Source organism: Lepidochelys kempii, chromosome 1, assembly GCF_965140285.1.
Source record: "Lepidochelys kempii isolate rLepKem1 chromosome 1, rLepKem1.hap1, whole genome shotgun sequence".
Classification (NCBI taxonomy): Eukaryota; Metazoa; Chordata; order Testudines; family Cheloniidae; genus Lepidochelys; species Lepidochelys kempii.
This window is the reverse complement of record NC_136380.1, coordinates 32,671,433-32,687,654: the sequence shown is the minus strand read 5'-3', so window position 1 is coordinate 32,687,654 and position 16,222 is coordinate 32,671,433. Positions and strand designations below refer to the sequence as shown.

Sequence of the window (16,222 nt, the reverse complement as noted above, 5' to 3'; positions counted from 1 at the left end):
TACAATACCCTCAGTAATCGGTCAGGTTGTAAACCATTACAGTCAGGCTGTGTTCTAAACCAAGATTAAGAGTTCAAATGCTACAGTGATAAGGGGAAGCTTAGAACAGAGAGAGAAGAAATGGTAATGTTTGTGGATTGTGTGTGTGGAGAACTCAGCTATTTAGCTTTCCTAGGGTCAGAATATGTTGATTTTTATTGTAGCATTCAAATGAGATAAGTGGAATAAAAACAATTCTTTCTTTCTCTGGCACTTTCTTATGTTTAGTGAAATATACCAATTTCAGCTGAATGGAGGGATGTTTATCTCCAAAAATGAAATAAATTTGAGAAAAAGAAGGGTCTTGGTCTCGCATTCTCCAATTAAGAGAAAGTTTGTAGAAACCTGAGTGTCAAGTCATTGCACCTATAAAATGAGTGAATGAAATGCAGTGATTAATTGACTGCAAAGTCTTATAAATGCACTCAAGTATGAGCAAGTTTGCTTGAATTAACAGTTTCTTCAAGTGATCTTCTTATTACCTTAATTTGTTACTATTGTTCTTGATGTATAATTATAGCCCACTGATGCCATGTACAAATAAAACAGTGTGTGTGTAATAGCACAGTGATAGACATAATCTAGGAATATATTCCCATTAATTTTCAGGCTCCTGATTATTCCCTCGATCTCCATAACATTTTGTGATTATTAAGATATAATTTTCCTATGATGGTATTGTCCAGCCACAAGTGTTATCAAGCTTTCACGGCTCAAGGCAATCTTATTGTGTGCAACTACGCAGATGGACATTCTCTCTTGTGGTGCTAATGCGTTCTTTCAACCAGTGCTGCCAGTCGAAGAGGGTGTGAAAATAGCACTATCATCTATAGTGAGGCTCTTAAAATTACTAACATTATTTTGAAGAAGAGAGTTACTCATGCCGTTCAGTGCATAGAAGAGTTAGATAATGGCACCTTCCTCTCCTAAGATCTCACTTTCCTTAACTTGAGTTGAACAGGTTACCTAGCAGAGAATACATTTGTCTTCCCCTCATAGGGTGGCAGGCCCCAGTAAATAAAGTAGGTCAGCTCCCCTGTGCCAGAGCAGGTACTTCCATTTAGCCAATGAAGAGGGAAGGGCAGGAGCTGGGAGATATCAAGGATCAATGAGAGAGCCGGTGACAGAAAGTCCCAGTGAGTCATTGCAGGCTGGTTCAGTCAGGAAGGGCAGGTGGGCACTGGCAAAGACCAGGGGACTGCAGTGGTCCTGGAGGGAAGCAGAAGGTGGTTCCTGGGGAAAGGCTGAAGGCAAGGGAGCAGCTAGAGGGGTTTGCTGGCTGGCATCTGCAAGACAAAGAACCAGGGCCAGAGGTCTGAAGGCACGAGGAGTAGCAGCAGAGGGAGCTGCCTCCTGGCTCTAAGTTGGAGAACTGCAGTCAAGGGCTGGAGAGGACTGAAGGAAGGAGAGCAGCGGAGGAGCTTAACTTCTGACATCTCCAAGGCCGGTGGATTGTACCCAGACACAACATGAAAGGGCCAGGGGAGTGAGGGATGCTCCGCTGGCAAGGATGCTCCCACACGAAAGGCTGTGGGGGTTCCCAGTGGGAAGAGCGGAAATCTGTCCTGGTACAAGAACAGGAGAGGGCTGATAGAGTCCAGGCATCGTTGAAGGTGTGTGCGGTATACAGGGCATCCAGGGATGAGGTATCTTGACTGCTTGTGCTGGTGTGAGAAATGGACTATGTTTGGGACTTTCGCTATGGATTATGTTTTTGTAATAAATCAGGAAGGGCAGTATTGAAACAAGAAAGCCTGAATAGAATTAGTGGGTCACCTGAGAGGAGAAACTGAAACAAGTGTGCCTGTCCTGCCATGACCTGCCACAGGAGGGCACTCCAGGCAGGGGCTGCCCTACGACACTCCCCATTTTGAGGCCTACTTTTACATTTTTTCTGAATCCCTAATGATGAGTTTATGATTGTTGGCATTAGAACATTTGGGTGATTATCTAAATCTCAGCAGATCATCAAATTATTATTGATTATTGCATGGTGCCAAAGCCCCCGCCCCTCCAAGCTCCTCATCAAAAGCAAGCTCCCCACAGACCAGGAGTCCTCATCTGCCAAGGAAACCTGCATAACATCTTCAAAAAACAAGCCTGTGAGCTTAAATTCATAACTTTGGCTGACACTAAAAAACATGGACTCAACAGAGACACTGGGCTTATTACAACAATCTATAACCCACTAACAACCCCTTCCCCCCACACACATCCAAGCTGCCTTTCCCCCCTTCCTTTAACTACTTATGCGAAACAATTTGTCCCACCTTGTAATTCTCTATGACATTCTGAGTAAAAGACCTGAAGAAGAGCTCTGTGTGACTTGAAAGCTTGTCTCTTTCACCAACAGAAGTTGGTCGTATAAAATATACTACCTCACCCACCTTGTCTCTCTAGGCACTTTATAGGCAGCCTGAAATGTTAGATTCCTGCTCTAAAGAATGTAGTCTAGATAGACAATGTACACGTGAAAGAAAGGAATGGGATGCAATTGTTAGTGCCAGAGATTTTGTTTGGATTCTTTTAAAGTGTTATCCTTTGTATAGGACTGTCAGATAACTGATTAGGTAATGCTTCTTTGCAAGGATTCACAGGACATGGATTTACAGGGCTTGAGGTACAGTCTAAGGTGGAACTTGAAGGAGAACAGAGTGTGGAGGAACCCTGGATTCCAGGTGTATAAGTACATGTGAAATAAGGCACAGAAGCAACAGGACGACGACGACTGCAGGGATATGTTTAATTACATAGCAAGAAGGAGATGCAAAAGGGAACATAGGTCCTCCCCCCTTCCCTAGACATGGTACGAACAAGTCACATTGATTCAAATCCTGAGCCTGTTCCCCTGGGACCTTGCTGCTAGCCCAGATGAAATCATGATCACTGCACCCTCTCTCTCATTCTTTGAGCTGTTCCCTCTCATGCAATTCTGATCGCCTCTATGCCATGATGTTCACTCCGGTCAGTAGCTTCTCATTTATCTGAGCCCCCAAGAGTTCTGTGTGCCCCTAATGGAAAGCTAGAGAACAGGAAACCTCACATTTCTCAGACTGTAATCTCTTCGGGGAAGGGACTATTTCTCTGTGTATTTTTGTACAACATCTATCACAATGGGGCCTCAATCCCCATTTGGGCTGCTGGGCAATACAGCAATATATGCATAAAGGAATAATAACTATGCTGCTTCTCTGTCATGGGTATTATACATCAGTGACAGGGATTAGATCCAGTGTGGAGCAAAGGGATATACCATGGCCTGGTAGCTGGGTGCTCCACCCGATTGATAGCCTATCCTTAAAGCTAGGTTTGAGGGAAAGGGAAAAGTAGCGAGAGTGAGGATGGCGAGGCAAAAATGGAGCTGGGACTGGAATGAGGGAGACAGTTATCAAAATCTGAGTAAAGATCTGGGAATGGGCATATATTCTGCTCTAACCTTTTCTGCCTACCAAGATGCACTAACTTAGAACACTCATTTTGTTCCTTTCTGAATAAAGAGATCTAAACAAACTGATACCACTGTGGATAGAGTGAACGGATAGCAAGTGTGAAAAATCGGGACACTTTTTTTCCCCCCCAGGGCGGGGAGTATAATTGCATATATAAAACAATGCCCCTAATATCGGGACGGTACCAATAATATTGGGATATCTAGTCACCCTAACTGTGAAAGACACACATTCATGTACAGCTGAAAACAGGTTTAAGATAAAGGAAGCAAGCAACAGAGGGATGTTCCTGGTGGGCGTACATTATAGCTGACTAAGCTAGGATGAAGAGGTGAAAATGCTGTATCTAGGAAGGGTATTAAGCATGTCCACATCACAAGAGTGATAGTAAAGGAGACAATCTGCAGATACCTGCTGGAAAATGAAAGTCGATGGGACTTGTGCTCCTAAATCACGTAGGTGCTTTTGAAAATGTCACCCATTGTGTAGATGACCACGTTTTGTTCCAGGCGGTAGAATGTACAAATCGCAATGTAGCTATTTAGAGGCTGGATCCTGGATCGGGAAAAAGTAGTTGAAAAGCTGGAAGTAAGGGACACTGGTGATTCCAGGGATTAATAATGGAACAGAGGCTTTCCTCTAGGCTGCTGGTTCTACTTCAGCAGGACCAAAAGCTGTTACTATCTGATGATTGCTTGGTGGCTTCCGTGAAATGAGTTGTCAGAAATTTTCCAACTCCTTCCTCATGGACTCAATGGACACAGAGACTGATCCACTCTTAATCAGCCCCAGTGCAGGGATGACACCCTTGGGGGACTGGTGTGTGGGAAGCCTGTGGCGCTCTGAAGCCTGCTCTGTAGAGTGCATGTTTTATTCTCTTGGGCTACCAAAATCTGATGCTACACACGAACACTACATTCAATAACATTTCATTTTTCACATCCAAAATTGCTTTTGGTTTTTTGTTCGTTTTTGCACTTTGTAACAATGGTGAGGAAATGGAAAGAATCCTTGCTTTAGGTCCTGATCTTGGAAGCTGATCCATGTGAGAAGACTTCTGGGGAGCCCCACTGACTTGCCTGGGAATTGGGGTCTGTTTGTACAGAGCAGCTTGCAGGACCAAAGCCTTGTGGTGGAACATATTTGGCCAAGTTTTACTTGGCAGACACAAATGTTAGAAACTGAATTACACACTGTATTGCAGCTTCATTTATAACAGAATGTACAGTGCCACTTTAATACTGCAACATTTACATGCATGAGCTAACAGCATGGGTTCCTGTACTAACTTACAGAAGGACATCAGATCTCAAAGCTCAGATACCAAGCAACAGACACCCCAGAAACATCTCATATGGATGAATGCGGGGGTAACATTGTAACATCAGAATTTACCATACTTTTACTTCTGGAATTTCCTGCATAAGTGTGTCTGTGTTTCCCCCCTTCTCTGTTAAAATGATCCATATATTTGTATTTTTATGAATGCACATACCCTTTCTAGTAGGCTATTATGGAGAGATCAAGAAAATTAACTTGTGGGGTGAGACAGGTCATATTTACCATGATTTCAATGGTGCAAAGAGATAGAAGAATGCTTTAAGGGCTCAGTTTGGCCCTCATGTGCATAACATGCATGCAGGTTTAAGCAAGAACTGGCTCTGACTGCTCCCTTGTTGCAGAGGCTGGTCTGACTCAAACAGCCCTGTAATAACAGCTGAACCACCTTTTCTCTCTTCCTTCTTCATTCTATCTGCGGACCTCTCATTCTCCTTGTTATTGTCACTATTCTGCTTTCTTATGAAGACTAGACAGAGGAGCTATTAAGCCTGTCAAGCCTTTCCTCCTTAGCCATCTATCATCTGCCCCCGTTATAAAGCAGAACAGCTACGTTCTTTGTCAGACTCTTGCTTCTTATGTGGTTTATATACAAGAATGGGAGCTGAGCAGGAGGGAGGAAGGGGAGAACGCACAGTGGGAAGGAGGAGGAGCGGAGTATGGTGGAGGTAGAGTGTCAGAGAACTGCAGAGCAGGGCTCTATCGAGGCTCCCTCAGCTTGTGTGCCACACAAAACAAGCACCTGTGCCCCACTCAACTAGCCATGCTGCTGCCTCCTCCCTCCCTCCCTCATGTAATATCATAAGGTCCTGGCAACTCAAACTGATCAGCTTTCTCTTCAATTGGATCCTGCCACCTGCTGGGTGGCAGGCAGCTGTCAGACTTGGACTGTAAATTACTAAGCATTTTGGTGCCTGCCTGCTTGTCAGTCTCACATCAGCACCTACGGTTACATGGATTATTGTTATTGGATGTTGTATGTCCGTTACTCTATTGCTCGGAGGTCCCATTAGGCTCAGGATCTTGCTGTTCTAAGTGCTGCATGAAAAGGTGGCCGTGATCCCGATCTCATAAATTAGAAGGCTGGAAGGAACCACTGTGATCATCCAGTCTAACCTCCTGTATAATATAGGCCATAGAAGTTTCTTGAGTTAATTCATGTTTGAACTAAAGCATTTTTTCTTAAAATCAGGGAATGGATCACAGGGCATGGATCACTTGATGATAACCTGTTCTGTTGATTCCCTCTGGGGAACCTGGCATTGGCCACTGTCAGAAGACAGGCTACTGGGCTAGATGGACTTTTGGTCTGACACAGTATGGCTGTTCTTATGTAATTCAATACTGAGTTTAAAATTGCCAGTGATGGAAAATCCATGAGAACCTTTGGTAAGTTGTTCCAGTAATTAATTACCCTCACTGTTAAAAATGTGAACCTTATTTCCAGTCTGAATTCATCTAGCTTCAACTTCCAGCTGTTGCATTGTGATATATCTTTGTCTGCAAGACTGAAGAGTCCACTATCAAATTTTTGTTTCTCATGTTCCTCATTTTGTTAGTTATAAACTGTCATCAAGTCACCCTTTAACCTTTTCTTTCAGCTAAATGGATTGAGCTCTTGGAGTCTCACTATCTCAAAGTGCTTACAGTCAAAGAGAAGGTACACAGGAAGGGAGGGGGGAAGAAAATATACACAGTTTTTATATACATTTGATTTTTTTAATGGTCTTAGGTTTGCAATTATGTAAATAAGTGCTGCTCAGTCTTGACACCAAGCCTTGGCTGATTTATTATAAGATCATGGCAGAAAGGACCATGAGTAAGGGTACGATTCTGTTATGGAGGTCATAGATTCTGGGACCATTGTGACTTACCTCTTCTGGGGCAGGGCTGGAGCAATGGTCAGCCCCAGGGCTCCTGGAGCAACAGCCGCCAGAACAGCTGACCGGTGGCTAGCCCTGGAACTGCCACAGCATCAGTCCCTGTCCTGCCAGAACAGCAGCTGGGGTTGGGTCAGCCCACCTGGGGCTGGAGAAGCAGCAGTCAGCTCCTGCTACAGGAGCAGGTGCTAGCCCCCGAGGCGCTTTCTCTCCCCCACCACCCTCAGGTGTTTTTGGTAAAAGCCAGGGACGGGTCTCTGGCTTCCGTGAATTTTTGTTTATTGCCTGCAACCTGTCCATGACTTTTACTAAAAATAATCATGACAAAATCTTAACCTTAGCCCTGAGCGATCTTCTGATGGTGCTTGAGCACACTCGCCTGGTGCTGGATCTGGAACTGCTTATTTGCCTTTAATCTAGCCCTTTGTTTGGGAAATGTATGGAAGCCCACAATGAAATGTGACAGAAAGAAAAATAAAGCAGAATGGAAGGAAGAAGAGGTTGGACAACATAGAGATGGCTCCACTTCCTAGAGGAACGACCATCCAAGGAATGGATGTCTGCTCTACTATAATTAAAGTGACAAGACGAAAACAAATCCCACTGATTGTGTAAACAACTAAAGGGCCTGTGTGATGATCACATATTTCCCCAAATGGAAACTGAAGCAAGGAAGGTGTGGTGGCAAGAATAGTAACAAGCTTGATTATTTTTATCCAAAGCTAAACTTTGGAAAGGGCAGTTTCACTAAGAGGCAGCCTACTGTCCTCGGCTTCCGTACAGGTACTGTCACAGCAGATGGAGAAAATCAATGGTCTAACTGGTTTCAGAGTAGCAGCCGTGTTAGTCTGTATTTGCAAAAAGAAAAGGAGGACTTGTGGCACCTTAGAGACTAACAAATTTATTTGAGCATGAGCTTTCGTGAGCTACTGCTCACTTCATCGGATGCATTCAGTGGAAAATACAGTGGGGAGATTTATATACACAGAGAACATGAAACAGTGGGTGTTACCATACACACTGTAAGGAGAGTGATCACTTAAGATGAGCTAATACCAGCAGGAGAGCTGGGTGGGAGGGAGAAAACCTTTTCTAGTGATAATCAAGGTGGGCCATTTCCAGCAGTTCACAAGAACGTCTGAGGAATGGGTGGGGGGGGGGGGGGATAGTTTTACTTTGTGAAATGACCCATCCACTCCCAGTCTCTATTCAAGCCTAAGTTAATTGTATCCAGTTTGCAAATTCATTCCAATTCAGCAGTCTCTCCTTGGAGTCTGTTTTTGAAGTTTTTTTTGTTGAAGAATTGTCACTTTTAGGTCTGTAATCGAGTGACCAGAGAGACTGAAGTGTTCTCCAACTGGTTTTTGAATGTTATAATTCTTGATGTCTGATTCGTGTCCATTTATTCTTTTAAGTAGAGACTGTCCAGTCTGACCAATGTACATGGCAGAGGGGCATTGCAGGCGCATGATGGCATATATCACATTGGTGGATGTGCAGGTGAACGAGCCTCTGATAGTGTGGCTGATGTGATTAGGCCCTATGATGGTGTCTCCTGAATAGATATGTGGACACAATAGGCAATGGGCTTTGTTGCTAGGATAGGTTCCTGGGTTAGTGGTAATGTTGTGGGTGGTGTGGTTGCTGGTGAGTACTTGCTTCAGGTTGGGGGGCTGCCTGTAAGCAAGGACTGGCTTGTCTCCCAAGATCTGTGAGAGTGATGGGTCGTCCTTCAGGATAGGTTGTAGATCCTTGATGATGCGTTGGAGAGGTTTTAGTTGGGGGCTGAAGGTGATGGCTAGTGGCGTTCTATTATTTTCTTTGTTGGGCCTGTCCTGTAGTAGGTGACTTCTGGGTACTCTTCTGGCTCTGTCAATCTGTTTCTTCACTTCAGCAGGTGTGTATTGTAGTTGTAAGAATGCTTGATAGAGATCATGTAGGTGTTTGTCTGAGGGGTTAGAGCAAATGCGGTTGTATCGTAGAGTTTGGCTGTAGACAATGGATCGTGTGGTGTGATCTGGGTGAAAGCTGGAGGCATGTAGGTAGGAATAGCGGTCAGTAGGTTTCCGTGAAAGCTTACGAAAGCTTATGCTCAAATAAATTTGTTAGTCTCTGAGGTGCCACAAGTACTCCTTTTCTTTTTGCAAATGGTCTAACTCACTCTCTTTCTCTGAGAGAAGTATAGAAAGGATGAACCTGACAAATGGGGGCATGTTTGCACAGCAAGGGATGCTTCCTTGGAAGGTACAAAGTATTGTTTCCCACTCCTCCATGTCAGTCTCTCAAAGCATATGGCTTTAATTTTTAACTAAAATTCAATTGTGTAGGGTACTTACCGTCCTGAAGAAGTTTGTTTAAGTGAACCAGCACTTTCGAACAACTGGGCTCTTGCGGCCACTCTGAAAATTGAGTTAAGAGGCATTTGGTTTTAAACTTCGCCCTTTCAATGAACTGCATAGAGTTATTTCAGTTTTAATAATCTAAGGCAGTGGTTCTCAAACTGTGGGTTGGGACCCCAAAGTGGGTCACGATTCCGTTTTAATGGGGTCGCCAGGACTGGCGTTAGACTTGCTGGGGTCCGGGGCCAAAGCTGAAGCCCAAGCCCCACCTCCCGGGGCTGAAGCCTGAGCTCTACCACCTGGGGCTGAAGTCTGAGCCTGAGCCCCACTGCTCAGGGCCGAAGCTCAAAGGCTACAAACTTGGGTGGCAGGGCTCAGGTTACAGGCCCCCAACCTGGGGCTGAAGCCCTTGGACTTTGGCTTTGCTTCCTCCCTTCCCCGTCTCTCCCCCCTGCCTAGGGCAGCAGGGCTCGGGCAGCCTCCTGGGTTCATGCAATAATTTTTGTTGTCAGAAGGGGATCACGGTGCAATGAAGTTTGAGAACCCCTGATCTCAGGTATTTTTAGTTGGACAGACAAGAAAATGTTAATTTTTATTTTAAATTCTTTATTTGATTCTTAAATTGACTGTGCTCCTTTTTTCAATCTGAAAAATGTAGGACCAATGGAGGAAGCCAAGAAGCAAGTCATGCTGAGCTTAGGTCCCAGTTCAGCAAGAAACTTAAGCGTGTGTCCAACGTGAAGGACATGAACAGTCCAACCAGCTTCAAGTGAGGCATGTGCTAAAATACCTTCCTGAACTCATAAAACAGTAAGGAACTCTGCTGAAAATGCAACACAAAACATTGCCATAATTTTTAATTCATATTCATGTCTTGTCACTGAATAAACCTGAAGTGAGGGAGATGTAGTTTCTGGAGAGGGAAAATGGGTGTTATCATTTCTGGGTTCACTGACCACCAGTCCTGTGCTATGAGCACTAGAAAACATTTTTAACCCCCAGTTTATGGGAAAATAATCATTTCTATTTTGTAACGCATTCCAACCCAAGAAATCTCTAGCTACTTTATCAAAAGCAAAGAAATTATTTCAGCGCATGCAATGGAACACATCAATTTCAGAGAGGAATTAAATTTGTCTTGCTCCGATTTCTGTCAAAAGAAAGAGGTGATGATGAATAACACTTTATTCCTTGACATATCGCCTGGGCAGTCCTTGGCATTTAGATCTCTTAAAATAATAAACACAGAAGAAGCAGAGAGATAATGTTAGAGCTGGCTGAATAGTATTAGTTAAATAATTTATTCCATGGATTTAATTTTCTCTCCTCATTATTGGCTTAATCCAAAGCCCAACGGTGAAGTCAATGGGAGTCTTTCGCTGATTAGAGCTGGGTGAAATTTTTCAGATGAAACTTTTTCACCAATAAATGAAGATTCAGACTGACCAAAACATTTCATGGATGAATACTTGTTGATTTCAGCAAATTGTTTTGGCCAAAATGAAAAAAGAAAAACATTTGGAAATGCCCAAACAGATAATTTCATCACTGTCACAATTAAACATTTTGATTGTTCAGGCTACAGTCACAAGAGGATTTGGGCATCATTCACAAAGCCGCCGGAGGAGGAGGTCATGGCGGTTGTGCTTCCCCTCGCTTACCACCTTTAGGGCACTACCTTGGGATGTTGGAAACCCAGGTTTGAATCCCTGCTCTGGAGCAGGGGTTTGAACCCAGGTCTCCCCCTCTAGAGTGACTGCCCTCACCACCAAGGTATAGGGTATCTGGGGATGGGCATCTCTCAGTCTATCCTGTTGAAGGTATTCTACTTTGTGCAAAATACTTGAATAATCAGTGGGAGAGTGGGAATGACTCTATAGCACAGTGGCTAGGGCATTCCCATATGAGGGGGGACACCCACTTGCCAGTCCCTGCTCTGATGACTTCTTAATTATTTATACAAATTGGAATAGTTTCAACAGGAGAGACTGAGAGACCCCAGAACTAGAATAGCCTATAGCCTGGTGGGTAGGGCACTCATCCGGAGAGGGGAAATTTGCATTCAAGTCACTGCTCCAAAACAGGGATTCAAAGCTGGGTCTCTCACATCCCATGTGAGTGCCCTAACCTCTGGGCTAAAGGTTATAAGGGGGTATCACTACCTTGTCTTCTGTTTCTGTGAATCTAGCCCTTCATTTCTTTTGCTTTTATTAACAACACATGAAATGAAACATCTTGGTTCAACCTAAACCAATTAGCCAAAAATTTTTAAAAAATAATTTTTGATTTCAGTTAAACTCAAAGCAATTTTTTAAAATTTTTCAGAACTGCCAATAAACCAGAAAAATGTATTATTGACAGAGCTCTGCCACTGATTTCAATACACTTTGGGTAAGCCCCCATCTGCCTAGTTTTCAGAGTTTATGAAGCTTGATGAATAATTCACAAAGATGACAATTTAATTTGATTTATCTCATCAAATATTCATGACTACTTTTCCCATCGTTCACCGAGCTGTATAAGATAGTTTGTATGGGAACATAATGCAATACATCAAATCTCCACTCAGTCTTGATGACTTACACAGATCCTGGTCTCTGATAGCCATTACTTGATGCAGTATCCAATCTCAATCTCCTGTGCATTTTGGGTGGCAACTCAGGATTCGGTGGAGCCTTTGGTGTATCTTTGGCATCAATTGAGGCTAAGCTCTGTACAGATCCACCGCAGCTTTTGTTACCTACAGGGAACAAACAGAGTGCAGTGAATATAAGATTTCAGTGTACCTTAATAACATGTATATCATACATAACATAGCAGGATTTTTAAAAAGAAATAAAATAGGCAGAGACAGTGTTTACTAAGAAAGACAACAGACAGCCTATCAAGCAGAAGGGTAACTAGGAAAACATCACCACCAAAAATGGAGAGAATAAAATTAAAACTTTGAAGAAGGCGGAAGATTGTTATGCTGCACCAATGAATAGATAATACGTTTTCTGTACACTGATGATGCTAAAACTCCATTAGTAAAACATTAAACAATCCAGCCTCCTGTCTGTTTAACACTAATAGCTTCCCCCCAAATAAAAACAGAACAAACAAACAGAAAATAGGTTTATGAAGTTCTTGTCGATGAAAATTAAAACTTGTTTAAATGACTATTTTGTTACCATATCTTAATAAAATAAAACAAACATTACATAGCTTGGATTTTATCTGTCAGAAACAGAAGGTCCTAATGTAATATTAAATAAATATTCAGTAATAACGGCCAGGAAGCCTTAGAAAAAGATGTGTCCTTGTACCTGCTTTGTTCTTATATATGACTTTCACAGGTTCCTAATAGGATAATAATAAATAATAATAATGATAATAATAATGCAGTGGTTCACATTTTCAAAGGACTGTATAAAGACTAATACATTTCATACATGTCTTGCAAGGCAGGTAAATTTTACTTAACAAAATCCCCAATTTCTACCCAGGTTGATTTATTTGTACTGAAGGAGCACTAAGGAGCCCTAAACCATAAACCCATTGTACTCAGCACTGTACAAATCTACACAGCAGATCAGTGGAAGAGCTAAAGGAAGAACTCAAGGGTTCCTGGTTCCGAATCTCATGCTCAATCCATCAGAATTTATTGTCTCAATGATTGTGTTCACCTTAGCAATCCACAACATTATAAATAAATTAACTTCTTTTGGTATCTATTTTTAAGGGCAATACCCCGTCAATTATCAAGGTATTGTGAAATCATCTTGTGATGGACTGGACTCAGTTTCTGGATTCCAAAACAGGAGAAGTGGCCAAAAATCTCCTCTTTCATCCCACGTGTGCACACAGACTTGTTCAGCCACACCTTTGTAACCTAGTGGCTAGATTATATGATATACCTGAACATAAGAATGGCCATACTGGGTCAGACTAAAGGTCCATCTAGCCCAGTATCCTGTCTTCTAACAGTGGCCAATGCCAGGTGCCCCAGAGGAAATGAACAGAGCAGGCAATCATCAAGTGATCCATCCCGTCGCCCATTCCCAGCTTCTGTCAAACAGGCTAGGGACACCATACCTGTCCATACTGGCTAATAGTCATTGATGGACTTACCCTCCATGAATTTATCTAGTTCTTTTTGAACTCTGTTATAGACTTGGTCTTCACAATATCCTCTGGCAAGGAGTTCCACAGGTTGACTGTGTGTTGTGTGAAAAAAATACTTCCTTTTGTTTGTTTTAAACCTGCTGCCAATTAATTTCATTTGGTGGTCCCTAGTTCTTGTGTTATGAGAAGGAGTAAATAACACTTCCTTATTTACTTTCTCCACACCAATCATGATTTTATAGACCTCTATCATATCCCCCCTTAGTCGTCTTTTTTCCAAGCTGAAAAGTCCCAGTCTTCTTAATATTTCCTCATTTGGCAGACGCTCCATGTCCCTAATAATTTTTGTTGCCCTTTTCTGAACCTTTTCCAATTCCAATATCTCTTTTTTTGAGATAGGGTGACCACATCTGCACGCAGTATTCAAGATGTGGGTGTACCATGGATTTATATAGAGGCAATATGATATTTTCTGTCTTATTATCAATCCCTTTCTTAATGATTCCCAACATTCTGTTTGCTTTTTTGACTTCCACTGCACATTGAGTGGATGTTTTCAAACAACTATCCACAATGACTCCAAGATCTCTTTCTTGAGTGGTAACAGCTAATTTAGAAAAATGATCATCGGATGCATAGAATGGAACATATAGTAAGAAGATATATATATATGTACTATATGTTCCATTCTATGCATCCGATCAAGTGGGCTGTAGCCCACGAAAGCTTATGTTCTAATACTTTTGTTAGTCACTAAGGTGCCACAAGTAATCCTGTTCTTTTTGTGGATACAGACTAACACGGCTGCTACTCTGAAACCAGCTAATTTAGACCCCATCATTTTATATGTATAGTTGGGATTATGTTTTCCAATGTGCATTACTTTGCATTTGTCAATATTGAATTTCATCTGCTATTTTGTTGCCCAGTTATGCAGTTTTGAGAGATCCTTTTGTAGCTCTTCGCAGTCTGTCTGGGACTTAACTATCTTGAATAGTTTTCTATAATCGGCAAATTTTGCCACCTCACTGTTTACCCCTATTTCCAGATCATTTATGAATATGTTGAATAGGACTAGGCCCAATACAGACCTTGGGGGACATCACTATTTACCTCTCTCCATTCTGAAAACTGACCACTTATTCCTAACCTTTGTTTCCTATCTTTTAACCAGTTACCAATCCATGAGAGGACCTTCTTTCTTATACCATGACTGCTTACTTTGCTTAATAGCCTTTGGTGAGGGACCCTGTCGAAGGCTTTCTGAAAATCGAAATACACTATATCCACTGGATCCCCCTTGTCCACATGCTTGCTGACCCCCTTTTGGGGACACTTAAAGAAAAGCCATCTTCTAAGTAGGACACACTGACTAGAGCACATTACAACAGCACTTAGCCTTCTGCACCACTTGCCAATTCACCTTGGAATTCAAGGCACTGGTAGTGTTCTACAAAAATCCTACATGACCTTAGATCGAGTTATTGTAGAAACGGTCTTGACCTGTTACGAGATACAGCTGAAAACAAAGCCAGCATATAGCCTTAAGTGGTGAAAGTGAGGGCGCTGGGGACTAGGTGTTCTCAGCCCAGAGCCCTATGGACTTGAATTCAAACCCCAAGTCTTGTCACCTTTAATCATGATGCAAGACTCATCTCTGAGAGGGTGCTGAATCCTGGCTAGCTACTCCAACCCTACATGTAACTAAGCCATGCTAAATGAGGTAAGACTATTGTTCCAAGTTGTGAGGAGGGTTGATGCCTTTTAAACTATGCAAAGGGCACAAATAAAGGGCACCTTAGAAATACTGCTCAAAAAATGTCTGGACAACAAAAGAACATGCCGAAAAGATTCCAAAGTAAATGAACAAAATCAATTAATTTCAATAGCCTTTTGATTCACTTAATTTTTTCTGGTGCATCATGTTAAACTCAGTGGTGTTCTGATAGAACAACTTAATGCAACATATAGGACCTACCTTCTGCTGAAGGGATTGATCTGAGGGAGGAAGCTGCAGACCTTTTCAGCCCAGACAGACCATAAAGCCCTTTTTTGGTCAGATCTATTGGTGGAGATGTATTCTCTGGGCTAGTGACAGAAGCTACACTTTGACAGTCTGACTCCACGTCTGTTTTTGTTGCATCCTCCTTAGAGGAGGATTCTGGACTTGTGGTCCAGAGGCCTGAGCTCTTCTGTCCATTGGAAGAAGGTGGAGATGCAATCCATGGAATTCCTCCTGATTTCTCCCTGGGTTGGGATGAGGCGGATTTTGTGGTGCTGTTTTGTTCTGACGAATGAGAAGAGAGTGATTCTATGCTGCCCATGGGGGTGCTGTCTGGGCTACTACTGTATGAATCACCTGAAGAGGAGTGGGGAAAAGAAGAAAAATTACATTTTGTATGTAAATTGGGCTTTCTAAAAGTGTCCATTTTCCCAATGCATGTGGCCCCTGGAGCCTTCAATAATCATGAAACTCATTAGTATATAGCTTTTGCAGATAACAATTTCTCCAAAGGGAATGGATATTTGGTTAATTTGCATTTCAATGGGGCAACTGTTTTATGTCCCCTCCTATGTGAAGGATGCACTCACATATTCCTCTGATGGCTTGCTCCAGCCATAGGCTACCGCGACAATACATGTGACTCGGATTGATGACAAAGTCTCCGGTTCTCTTGTTTCGCAGCAACTACTTCTACTGTTTTGTTTTAGTTTGAACTTTCCAGTCTCTTTGAAGATTGCATCCCTGGAAACTTTCTACTTCTGGCTCCCTATTCTCTAACCCCACTGCTGAAGACTGAGGGGATATGGCTCTTGGATCCAGGGACTAACAGAAGCAGGAGGTGCATCTTTGCCTCTCTGGACCCAACTCTCTGAATGATTTCCTACTTAACCTGAAGATGATCCAGGAATTAGACCTCATTAAAGCAAGTTAATGTAATCTTTATGGGGCATGATGTGTTAATTATATATATGGTTGAATACTGATGCTGATTATTGAACTGTTTTAAGGCTGAGAAGGGACCTCTGGAAGTAGTGGAACTTGTGTGGTTTCTCTACACAAGGGGTG

The 16,222-nt window shown here is 42.6% G+C and overlaps 1 protein-coding gene across 6 annotated transcripts in view; it reads right to left on the bottom strand.

Moving 5' to 3' along the window:
• Positions 1–16,222, bottom strand: part of ARHGAP42 (Rho GTPase activating protein 42) — a 378,098-nt gene that overhangs the window by 77,737 nt on the left and 284,139 nt on the right. For all 6 annotated transcript variants that reach the window (XM_073337948.2, XM_078852354.1, XM_073337938.2 and 3 more), the window contains 3 exons: positions 15,131–15,511; positions 11,629–11,785; positions 9,043–9,105 (listed from right to left, as the gene is read on the bottom strand). In XM_073337948.2, the coding sequence (XP_073194049.1) occupies positions 9,043–9,105; positions 11,629–11,785; positions 15,131–15,511 (601 nt within the window). The remainder of the gene's footprint in view (positions 1–9,042; positions 9,106–11,628; positions 11,786–15,130; positions 15,512–16,222) is intronic.